The 13,422-nt window shown below is 39.6% G+C and overlaps 1 protein-coding gene across 4 annotated transcripts in view; it reads left to right on the top strand.

The window, feature by feature from the left end:
* SLC12A7 (solute carrier family 12 member 7) overlaps positions 1-13,422 on the top strand; it is a 237,382-nt gene that overhangs the window by 97,859 nt on the left and 126,101 nt on the right. For all 4 annotated transcript variants that reach the window (XM_072153070.1, XM_072153072.1, XM_072153071.1 and 1 more), the window contains one exon: positions 6,692-6,814. In XM_072153070.1, the coding sequence (XP_072009171.1) occupies positions 6,692-6,814 (123 nt within the window). The remainder of the gene's footprint in view (positions 1-6,691; positions 6,815-13,422) is intronic.

The raw sequence follows: 13,422 nt of genomic DNA on the forward strand, positions 1-13,422 counted from the left end.
TGGAAAATCTGCCATACCACCTCTTTATAGAAGATCAGGTTAGTCTGACAACGTATTTCCTTAGTAAACACATGCTGGCTGTCACTTATTACACTATTTGATGTCACATACTCTTGTATGTAATCTTTTAGTAACCTCTCCAATATTTTCCTCACTATTGCAGTTAAGCTTACAGGCTTGTAATTGCCTGGCAAAGTTCTAGAGCCTTTTTTAAATATTTGAACAATATTTACCTTGTGCCAGTCACTTTGAACCGTTCCAGTCATTAAGGAATCTTTAAGAACTGTGGGGTGTAACTCCTATGGTCCATGAGCCTTGTACACATTGATTTTATTAAGCCTAGATTGGATCATGTCTACATTTATCCATTTTAGTATATTACAGGATCACCTGGACTGGCACCACCCACGTCAGAAGTTCTTTTCTCTATTGTATAAACGGAGCTAAAAACCCATCCAGTATCTCTGCTTTCTCTTGATCTCCAGTCACCAAAGCCCCTTTATTCAGACCTGCTCTGATCCATTTTTTTGCATTGATATACTTAAGAAATTTTGTAGTATTTGGTATGCTATCTTTGGCCACCTGTCTTTTATTTTGTTATTTGGCAGATTTTATTTCCTTAAAGAACTTAAGTTCTGAGTAAGCATGTCTATCATAATTATTGAAAGCCTCAGGTGACCCGTCAGATTCATTTTTCTGGATGCCCTCTTTTTTATGATTTATTGCCCTTTTATGCTCAACTTATTTATGAAATTCTCCCTTTGTAAACTGCAACAAACCACATCACAAAAATAAAATTACATTTAAGGCTCCACCTTCTTCAAAGGTTACACAAGAGCTGAGATAGGTCCAAAGGTGGGAACTAGGTTATTAAATGAGATGGAAGGTCACCTTTTACAATGAAAAAAGTAAACTACAGGAAACCAGATATGCTACCCCAAGAGGTACAAAACAACATTGGATACTACCTCAACATATTAAAACTGCATCCTTAGTATGATAGTCAAGTGGGAATGTACAGGGATGGGAAGTAACATTTTCCTGATTCAACTGTAGGAAAGGCGTATAAGCAGGTGATGAGCAGTTTGTGGGAAAAGATTCTATTTTTTTCTTTTATATATATTTATATATAAATTTATGATTCCACTTTCTCTCTGTTTTGAAACTGTATATGAATTTAGACATGGCTATTGGTGATTGGATTATTTTTCAAAAGTACAAGAATCTAATGAGATCCCCAATAAGACAATGGTTTAGCCAATATTTATCACTATCTGTTTACAAACATACCCATCATTGCTGTCATGGATTCATTCAGTGGAACAGAGCCTACAGTGGGGATATTTGCATGACATGTTCTACAAAAAAATTGTATGCAACAGACTCCTAGTTGTACACCCTTAAACTGTCATATTGAGGTGGGGAAAGTCATATTCGTCTCAATCATTTCTTTTATACCTATATTTTACCTACAATTTTTTTTCTTAACCATAGAGTTTTTAAAGTAGCAAAAAGTTGTGATAAATACAAAGCAAGTAGAATTTAAGCCCTACAATCTTCTGGGGCCATGTGAAGAAGCCTATTTGAATCTTGTTAAGTACATCTACAAAAAGCAAGCTGTTCTATTTTGATCAACAGCCTTAAGGTTCTTTCAAGGACGAAGGAATGAACTAAAATCAATTCTCAGCAGCTTTGTGTTTCCTACTGTGGTGAATGAGCAATACTGTATTATTTTACCTTAACCCCCTTAACAACCTGGCCCTTTGTTTCCATTTTTCACTGCCCACCTTCAAAAATCTATAACGTTTTAATTTTTCTATGTAAATAGCTGTCTGAGGGATTGTTTTCTACATAACAAATTGCATAGTGACGGTGTTTAAGATTCTATGATGTGTACTGGAAAGCGGGAAGAAAATTCCAAATGCAGTGAAATTGGTTAAAAATGCATTTGCACCATTTTCTTGAGGGCAAATGTCTTCTTTATTCTTTGGGTCAATATGATCACTGGGATGCTATATATATATCTCCTGTATATATGTTTTATAATGTTTTCATAAATTTACAAAAATTAAAACCTCTTGTATAAAAACTGTACACTTACCAGCTTCTGACACTAGTAAGTGTACGATGCTGTGTGTTTAGTAATTTTTTGCGACTTTTGATGACGTTTTTTAATGCTACCATTTTAAGGACTGTGCGGCCTTTTGTTAACTTTTTATTGAATATTTAATATTTTTAGAAATGACAAAGTTGCATTTTCAACTTTGGGCACTATTTTCTGTTATGGGGTTCAACACTGGAAAAAAACCTCTATTATATATTTAACTGTGGTGATGCTTAACTGTTTTTACTGTTTATTATATCTATATCAGTTCTAGGGAAGGGGGTGATTTAAATTTTTACGTTTTTATTTATTTTTTTTACTTTTTTTCTTCTTTTTTTAATTTTTTTACTATTTTCAGACCCCCCCTAGGGCAGTGGTGACACTCAGGCCATCACCCCATGACAGAGTTTACCAAACACGGAATCTTCCTGCAGACCTAGGAAATTTAATTTCACGCATAATGAACCAAACATACCTTGAGAATGCTGTAGCTACAATGATGCAGAATCATATCTTGTTTAATCCCTGCGCTGAGTGGTTTTGCTGAAATAACAATTGTAACATTGAGAAACATGGGAAAGCTGGATTGCTTAAGCCTGCCATTGATAAACTCATTACACTGATTTTTTTTGAACTGTTCAGACAGGACTAATCAACAGAGCTGGATCACTGATAGACAGCAGCTGGGGGATTGTGCAGTGATTGATTACTTCTGCCTGTTTGGCACAACACAGTGATTACAGCATTCTCTGGAGCAGTGCATAATTAATGTGAAAGGAAAAGTGCCAGACCAGGCAAAGGAGCGACAGAGTTTCATTATCATAATTTTATAACCCTTTTTTCAGCAAAATCACTCAGCTCAGAGATTAAACAAGACTTGTGCCTGCATCAGTGAAGCTACAGCTTTCTCAAGGTATGTTTGCTTTATAATGCATGAAATCAAAAGGTGCATTTTGCCTTTTACAAAGTAGTATGAAAAAATAAAAAAGGTACCTGAAAGTTTAATTCTACAACATAAGGCTACATTCACATGACCGTATGATTTCTCCAGTCCCGTATTTACGGGCCATATATACGTGACGTTTTTCATCCGTATGCACCACGTATGTAACCCGTATACAACGCCAATATAAATGGTCAGACGTATTGTCCATTGAAATGAATGTGGCCGTATGTAATCCGTAAAAAAACGGTACGGTACGGATACGGCCGTTTTCATACGTCTGTGTGAATGTAGCCTAAGACTGCTGGAACGAGAGAGAAATCTGTGTATTTGGGTTAGCAAATGGCTTAGTGATAAAACAGAGGTTTGTTATTCATGGCACATTCTTAGACATTGCCAGTGGGGTGCCACAGGGGTCAGTATTGGGGCCACTACTTTTTAAAATATTTATTAATGGAGGATAGTATAATATTATTTGTATAATGTTACAGAGGGATTTGTGGAAACTTGAGGTCTTGGCTGACAAAGGTAGATGAGCTTTAACATGTATAAATTTAAGGTAATACACATGGGTCTAGGAAATAGAAATTATAATTATATTTTAAATTTCTGGGTAAATGGAGAAAATTGGTGGATGGTAACATTTTTGTGATCAGTGCCAGGCATCTTCTCCTAAAGAAAATAAAATTATGGGATGTATCGAGAGAGGAATAGCTTCTCATGATATGGCCTTAGTTTTGCCCTTATACAAATCCCTGGTCAGACCACACATGGAATATTGTGCACAATTTTGGGCACCAGTGTATAAGAAGGATATAGTAGAGCTGGAACGGGTTCATCAACCAAGCTTTTAGTGGAATAGAAGGGACCAGAATAACTAACCTTGGGTTATTCAGCTTAAAAAAATTACACTGTACAAATATCTGAATGGGCAGTACATGGATCTCTCCAAATATAATTTTATATCAAGGCCTGTGGCCAGGGTATGGGTACATCCATAGACAGGGGATTCTTTACTCTTTGTGAGACTGTGGAACTCTCTGCCACAAGATGATGTTCACGAACATGTTCATTAGGGGCCTGGATGCATTTATGAAGAGAAATAATATCACAGTTCAAGGGATTAAAACTTTTTGTAAGTACTTTCTATTGATCCAGGGAGTTCCATATTTGGTGGCGGGAAGGAATTTTTCCATGCTTTGGGCCAATTAGCATCAGTCTTGTAGGGTTTTTGCCTACTTCTGGATCAACATGGTATAATTTAAAAGGTTGGACTTGATGAACCGATGTCTTTTTCTAATCTCATTTACTATTTATGATACTATAGCTTTGATACATGTTGTATGTGAGCAGCCCAGTTTTCTTTATTCTTTTTACAACACTTTAAGCTGATTGGTTCAGATTGCTAAGCCCACCTGTGGACTGTGGACACACATCTTGTATACACACCATGTCTTCCAGAGCCGGAGACTGATAGATTGGATTCCATGTGCCCTAATAAAACATAAAGACAGTGGACGACAAGGTTGTATGATGCCAAATGTGGTATTTTGTTCAATGAAACCACACCACTCTGCATAATATATATACACCGATTTGGCAAGGTCTGTGTAGCACTGCCTAATCTATGTGCGCTATATAAATAAAGGAATTATTATTATGTTTTGACAGCTGAGGGTTTGCTACATTTACAGACATGATAAAGGGCACTTTTTAATATGTGTAGTAGCCACCTTGCAGTAAAAAGATATTACAGAATGTTATAAATGCTTGTGAACAGAACCTTTGTGGTTGTGTGGAAGTCAATGGAAAATTAAGGCCAGGTGAAGACTTGCCCCCACTGTTAACGGATTCTCACTTGTTCCCATACCACAAGAATCCTGTGTGTCATGTCCTGATGAGGAAATCTAAGATGTGTTCTTTGTAGGCCTCTTACATTAAGCGTAGTAGTTTAAAGGAGTTTTCAAGGAGTACAATTTTTTTAAAATATATATGTGGGTGGGCTTTAAAAAAATAATAAAGAGCTTCTACTTGCCTTTATCCCCACTCCTGTTATGCTGCTTGTCACTGCTGGCTGCTGCATGTGTACATCACCTACATGTGCCTGCTACAACCTGACATCAGTGCTGCGACTGAGGCTGGCAATAATTGCTGTGCTGCCGTAACCCGTCAGGCAAATTAACCCCCTAAACGAAATATATTTTCATAAACTTCCATTAGAAAGCATTGCCTCTATCCCTTCATTGTCCCTCTACATGCCTGTAAACTTAAGCAATAAGGTCCTAAAGCTGTATGCAAATGACCTGTGAGATGTCCAATGAGTCATTAGCATATTCAAGCTGTGCAGCTTATTCATGAGTGGGAGGCACAACCCCCCCCCCCCAGTGCTTGACTGACAGACTGTATAATGGTGTGATGTATAATGGTGTAATGGCACCTCCATGTGCTTCCTAGTGCTGGCGCCCCCTGCAGCCTGTGTGTGTGTATTGGAGAGATACAACAGCTCCAGGCATTCATGTTATAGCAGAATATGTCAGGTACTTGTGTAGCGGATGTCTGTGTCTCTGTGTATTAGAAGGATGCAGCATGTCAGAAGATACAGCACAGACACCAGCAATGCTTTCCTATACATTACACACAGACATGTGCAGGGGGAGGAGAGGGGAGGGATAACAGGAGTGACATCTGTCTCTGACCATGTGACCAGCCTCATTTACATAATAAAGAAAAGATGATTTTAAATTGATTCATGTATGAATTGACTAAATAAAGACTGTGATGGAATCCTTGCACACACAATTCTATCTCACTTTGCATGATAAATGTGGCATTTTGGTGCAGAAATTTGTGTTGCATGAAATATATCGCAGCTGTGCGTACTATGTTAAATACAAGTCCAAGCATTTTGCTCTGATAAGAACGTGCAAAGTCTGCCAGAAAATTGGCGCAAGAACTTTAGTAAATGTGGGCAATTGTCTCTTCAAATCCCAGCCTAAACATAGACAAAGGCTGAAAAAGTTTAGGGAACCATTTTACTGGTGGGAGGAGGCAGATTTAATCTGGGGTGCCTGTGCTGCACTTTTCAACAATGGCAAGGGGGGAGGTGAGTAATGTAGTTGTGCCTGTTCTTGATGACAGGCTCCCTTTAACCCATCACTATCCGTGGCCTTTTCCTACTTCATATGAATCCGCTGAACCCTGCTTTTGGTATGTTTTTATATTTGTGTGCTTTCGAAGCAGGTTGTTTGGAGATAATAGGCTAGCTTGGGGAATTAGATCATCTTAAGCAATTGCCATCTGGCTGAGATATTAATGTTAGTTATTGATGTCCACGGATGCAGAAAGGGGACATTCTTAGGCAACGGAAACTTTACTTTAGGACAAAATTTTTCACCACTGTGACTTTATACAATGATTTTACATCTGACTTCAAAGATGATTTTGCGGGATGATGCCACCACTCTGTTCCATGAAAGAAAATGATAGAGATTTGTTAACCTGTTTCATAACATTCTGGTAATGGTTTATTAGTTCACTTTCTGCTGACAGGTTTCCCTTAAAACCAATTTGTAATGTATGTAAGATTTAAAGGCCAGTATTTATGAGTATAATAATGTAATTTTTTATTCTTATTAATCCTTTAGGAAGAAATGGACAGTAACCCAATGGTCTCTTCGCTTTTAAACAAACTTGCAAATTACACAAATTTGACACAAGGAGTTAAAGAGCATGAAGAGTATGAAGATCGCAGGAGGAAAGAAATGAAGGTAGCATGAAACAGTGATTTATACCATTTTCTAAAATGTAACAAAGTAATTTATCCCAGTACTCTCTACATTTTGTTTTCACATGCATGGATGATGAGATATTTTGTTACTTTGTTTCTAATAAAATAACTGTTCAAGATCATTATAAGTTAGCAAGTCAGTCAACCCCCTCCTTATTTCTTTTGTGCTACAATAAGTCAAGTATTTTGATTTTTGGAATGGAGGCAGCTAATTCTAGAAGATGAAATATTACCATTGGCACTTCCTTTAATTGTCAAGTCATGCTTTTGTGTACTTGCATAGACCAGAACATGGTCAGCAGAAGGCAGTGGCTGATAGCTTTATTGTACTGCTGGAGTCATAGATAAAAAGCTATACAGTATGCAAGCAGTTAATTCTTTCTATAACCCCACTGGTGTGAGGAGCAAGTGTATATGCCATGACCTTCTGGAGACATTATTAGTCAACTGACTATTACACCATGGCCTGTATTAACAATGGAGATAACAAATGTATAATTCCAATAAATTGTAAAAGAAACTGGCACTGCTAACTATCCATAAAATATGGTGGAAAGTATGACATCTAGTGAATATGGTTGGTTTTTACCCTGAACATAACAGTCTCTAGATTGAAATTGTTTGTTGAACTAAAAATTACCATATATACTCGTGTATAAGCCGAGTTTTTCAGCACAAAAAATGTGCTGAAAAACGTCCCCATGGCTTATACAAGAGTCAATACTTGTAAAAAAAATAATTAAAAATGGACTAAAAACAAATAAAACTATTTACTCACCCTCCGGTGGCCCCAATGCGCAGCGCTGCTCCCCCGATGTCATCGCGGCTCCTCTTCTGGCTTCCCGGCTCCTCTTCTTGCTTCTGCGCCGTCTTCTGTCTTCTTTAACATCGCGTTGGGCGCCGCCATTGTTCTTCTCCCGTGCGGCGCCTAGTATGACGTCAGCAGCAGCGGCACCGGAGGGTGAATAAATAGTTTATTTTTTTTTTAATTCTGGGCTGACTGTATACTACTGGGGGCATGCTGTATATTACTGGGGGGCAGGCTGGGGTGGCTGTATACAACTGGGGGCATGCTGTATACTACTGGGGGCAGGCTGGGGTGGCTGTATACTACTGGGGGCAGGCTGGGGTGGCTGTATACTACTGGGGGCAGGCTGGGGTGGCTGTATACTACTGGGGGCAGGCTGGGGTGGCTGTATACAACTGGGGGCAGGCTGGGTTGGCTGTATACAACTGGGGGCAGGCTGGGGTGGCTGTATACTACTGGGGTGGCTGTATACTACTGGGGGCAGGCTGGGGTGGCTGTATACTACTGGGGACAGGCTGGGTCAGGCTGTATACTACTGGTGGCAGGCTGTATACTACTGGGGGCAGGCTGTATATTATAGGGGGCTGGCTGGCTATATACTTGGCTGGGTCTGTGACCAATGCATTTCCCACCCTTGGCTTATACTCGAGTCAATAGGTTTTCCCAGTTTTTGGTGGTAAAATTAGGGGTCTCAGCTTATACTCGGGTCGGCTTATACTCGAGTATATACAGTATATTTTTCATGGGTGTAACTAGGAGAGGCTGGGCCCCATAGCAGATTTCTGCATGTGGCACGCCTTCCCTTACAAAGGTATACAGATTTGTAAAATCACACATTTATATCCTACACATACATACATACATTTATAAACTCGTACGCACACATTTATGTGCATATATATATATGCATATACACTTATACATGCATTATATACAAACTCATTAAAGTATATACATACATTATATACAAACACAGTGGCCCAGATTTATAAAACTGGCTGTGCCAGTTTTCAGGCTTGGTTTACACATAATCACATACTTGTATATGTATTTATTAAGTGTTTTTGGCAGCTTTGTGTAAATGTATGGATGTGTACATAGTGGCCCACATTTATTAATAGTGAGGCAAACTGCATTGAAGACCGGTGCATGGTCTTTAATATACTTGTACATTGCACTTAAACTGAGCGAACCAGTGTGTTTTGGTGAACCGCAGCAGGTGCCACATTTATGTCGAATGTCTGAGCATACGAAAGAAGCGCTCAGTTTTAAAGCAATTGCCATCTGAAGGCTTTGGAAGATTCAATGCAGTTTTCTTCCATATTAATAAATGTGGCCCACTATGTACACATCCATACATTTATACACATGTACACCATATAAACACATTCTGTATAGTACATATATTCTATAAATTAGTATATATTAGTATATATACATAATATACTTAGACATACAGTATATACACACCCTATACACTCATACATACAGGGCCGGATTAAAGGAGGGGCTCCCGGGGCTCGAGCCCCCACCAGTTTGCACCCAGGGGCCCCCACCAACCTTAGTCCGGCCCTGCATACATACAGTATATACACAGATACACCATAACTTACCAGAAGATGTATTCTTTCTGGCTCTGTGTTGGTGCTCTTCAACTCCACCAGTGGCGTAGCAATCGGTGGGGGGGTATGCCTGAGATAGGTACGGGCCGTCTGCAGCACTTACAGAGGCAGTGATGCCAGCATCGGCGCCGACACAGCCCGGCCGCCTCAAAAAGGACCTATACAGAGGCTGCCAGCAGAAAGCTCTGCTGGGCCTTTCTCTGTGACCCAGCTGTGCTTGAAGACAGCATCACGCTGAAGAGGCTGCTTCTTCAGAAGCTCGGCTGGCCTGCCCCGCCCACCTTTCCTGCCGACCGGCCCACTCCTCCTGCCTCACTTGTTGACCTGCCTGCCCCTCCCGCCTCACCTGCTGACTACTCGCATTCTGCCACATACTGGATTTGTGTGTATATATGATGCATATCTGTGTGTATGATGTATATAGTGGATGTGTGTGTATATATATGCTGTATATCTGTGTGTATCCTGTATATAGTGGATGTGTATGTATATATGCTGTATATTGGTGTGTATATATACTGTATATACTGGATGTGTGTATATATGATGTATATCTTTGTGTATGGTGTGTATATACTGGATGCATGTGTATATATGCTGTATATACTGGATGTGTGTATATATGATGTACCGTATTTTTCGGATGATAAGGCGCTCAAAAAATCCTTTTGATTTTCTCAGAAATCAAAGGTGCGCCTTATAGTCCAGTGCGCCTTATATACGTACCTTACTTACAGACAACAGCTGCCTTGAACTGTGCACAGGTCTGCCACCTGCTGGTCATCACTCATTGTAAAATCATATTTTCTTTATTATGTAAATGAGGCTGGTCACATGGTCAGAGGCAGTGATGTTACCCCTCCCCTCTCCTCATGTCAGTGTAATGTATAGTAAAGCATTGCTAATGTCTGTACTTTATCTGCTGACATGCTACATCCTTCTAATACACATGTGTGAAACACAGACATCAGCTACACAAGTAACTGACATGTTCTGCTATAACATGGCTGCCTGGAGCTGTTGTATTTCTCCTACACACACAGGCTGCAGGGGGCGCCAGCACCAGGAAGTACATGGAGGAGCCATTACACCATTATACCTCACAAAATTATACAGACTGTCAGTCAAGCACTCGGGGTGTGGCTATGCCCCCCACTCATGAATAAGCTGGACATCCTGAATATGATGACTCAATGGACATTTCACAGGTCATTTGCATACAGCTTTAGGACCTCATTGCTTTACAGGCATGTAGAGGGGCAATGCTTTCTAATGGCAGTTTATGAAAATATATTTAGTTTAGGGGGTTATTTTGCCTGGCGGGTTCTCTTTAAACTTTTATTCAGTTAATGTGAGTAAACTTTGCAGTTAAATGAATGTATTAATGATGAACATTAGTGAATTCCAAATCAAACCTTCATTTTGTTTGAAGTTCTGTAAAATACTTAAAGGGTTTCTCCTTGGTGTTTAGAAAAGTTTGAGGGATGAAGTTAATAGAAATCCCCCACATATCACCCTGTTCTATTAACAGAACTTCCAAAACCCCTATAGAAATGAAATGGTCCTTAACCCCTTCTGGGTGCATGGAGAGGGCTCACGGGCCGAGCCCTCTCCATAGCCGGTAAGTCTTTGCTGCATATTGCAGCACAGACTTACCAGTAACACCAGCAATCGGTGCTAGCACCCGCCGATCGCCGCCGGTAATGCTGCTGTGACGTCATCAGGGAACGGCGATTCTTCTCCATGACAGCCTCGGGCCTTCCGAAGACCTGAGGCTGTCTCGTTTTAATACAATATGCTATCAGTCCTAAAAATGATAGCAATGAGAACACCATCAAAAGTCGCAAAAAATTTGTGCAATTTGTTACGCAAAAAATAAGCCATCACAGAGCTCTTTATGTGGAAAAATAAAAAAGTTATAGATTTTTGAAGGTGGTGAGTGAAAAATGGAAGTGAAAAAACTAAAAAGGGCCAGGTCGTTAAGAGGTTAAAGTGTCCCTGCCCACACTCTAGAATTTTACAAGTAAAATTGGAAAGTAATAGGGTTAAAAGTGATCTTGTGTCTAAACATCACTAGGGGATTAAAATTTGAGAACTTTCTTTCATGGGCAAACCCCTTCAACTTCTTACAGGCAGTAGGTAAGCATGACCATGCAGTTTAAGGGTTTTCACCCACACTGCTTTCTGGGAGATGCAGACATTGTTATTGCAGCCCTGACCAAGGATCCGGTCAGGATTTGACATTTTAAGTTTTAGCGCAAGAGTGACCATCAGATGATCACATTTTCAAGTACAAACATAAAAGGAAACCTTCCATTTGATTTGATGAATTATGAAGCAAACATACATTGAGAATGCTGTAGCTACACTGATGCAGGATCATTTCTTGGTTAATCCCTGAGCTTAGAGGTTTTGCTGAAAATACTATTATAACATTCAGGACCCTGGGAAAGCTGGGCTAGGCTGGCTGCCTAGACGAACACATTAGACACAAACTTGTAATTACAAATGAAGGTTAGTCAAGCATGACTAATCAACCTGAGCTTGATCACTCATACACAGCAGCTGGGGGATGGTGCAGCAATTGATTATTCTGCCTTCAGGCACATCCAGGGACTGCATCATCCGCTCCTGCAGAGAATAACTCATATGCTAGGACAAGCGCTGAACCAGCCACCGTAGCGGGAGAGCTTCATTATCATAATGTTAAATCTATGTTATCAGCAAAACCACTCAGCACAAGAATTAAACAATATATGATCCTGCATCAGTGTAGCCACAGGATTCTCAAGGTATGTTTACTTCATAATGCATCAAATCAAATGGTAGGTTTCCTTAAAAAGGATGTTTAGGGGGTGGGGCCTTTCCACTGAGTAAGAATAAAACGTTGGTGTAGGCTTCCACAATATAAGCTTTATGACAATTCATGAGGGTGAGAACATAGTGAAGCTTGTTGGAAAAACCTCCAGGATACACAGAGTACACCTTCCTGCAAAGAAGACTGGCCTCTCTGAGCGCTTCCATAGCTTCAAAAAGTGACGTTCATCGCTCCCCGTGATGTCATTGGGGAGCGCCGATCGGTTGCCATGACAGTCACTGGTCTTCTGGAGACCCAAGGCTATCTCATTTTAGCCATTTCATTACAATGTGCAATTTGCACATTGTAATGTATGAGGGGGAAAATCCCCATATACTGCCATATTGTGGTATGGTAGTATATGGTAGGATCGATCAGACAAACTAGGGTTAAAGTACCCTATGGGGTATGAAAAATGGTAAAAATAAAAAAAAGTTTTAAAAAATTTACAATAAAAAAAACTAAATTCAAATCACCCCCTTTCCCTAGAACTGATTCTAAATATAAATAAACAGTAAAAATCATAAACACATTAGGTATCGCCGCATCCGAAAATGCCTGATCTATAAAAATATAATGGTTTTACACTGCGTTTAACCCCGTAATGGAAAATAGCGCCCAAAGTTACCATTACCATTTTGAAAATTAAAAAAAAAAATCAATAAAAAGTGATCAAAAGGTTGTACAGTCTAAAAAATGGTACAAGTCATCAAAAGTCACAAAAATGACACCACCCACAGCTCCATACACCAAAGTATAAAAAAGTTCTTAGCGCCAGAAGATGGCGAAATCCCCCAAAAAAATTTTCTACAGGAGGTTTTAATTTTTGTAAATATATGAAAACATTATATTTACAAACATTACAAATTTTTTATCCTCGTGATCGCACCAACCTAAAGAATAAAGTAGACATGTCATCTGGGACACCCAGTGAAGGCCGTAAAATCCAAGCCCACAAGAAAACGGCGCGTTTTTTAACATTTCCGTGCATTTGGAATTTTTCCCCCGCTTCCCAGTGCATGGAATGGCATAATAAATACCGTCACTATGAAGTGCAATTTGAAAACAAGCCCCCACAGATCTCTTTTTTACGTGTAAAAATAAAAAAGTTGTAGATTTTTGAAGGTGGGGAGTGAAAAATGAAAAAACAAAAAAGAGCCAGGTCGTTAAGGGGTTAAAATGATTGATTCTAAAATTTTCTTAAAAGTTTGAGAGAATACTGTTCGATTTGTGATCTTTCTAGTGTCTGCGCGCCGGTTGGGCCGTGCGCACGGAGCTGTCGCAGGACCAGGCTTTGGACT

The sequence above is a fragment of the Engystomops pustulosus genome, chromosome 5 (genome assembly GCF_040894005.1).
Source record: "Engystomops pustulosus chromosome 5, aEngPut4.maternal, whole genome shotgun sequence".
Taxonomy (NCBI): domain Eukaryota; kingdom Metazoa; phylum Chordata; class Amphibia; order Anura; family Leptodactylidae; genus Engystomops; species Engystomops pustulosus.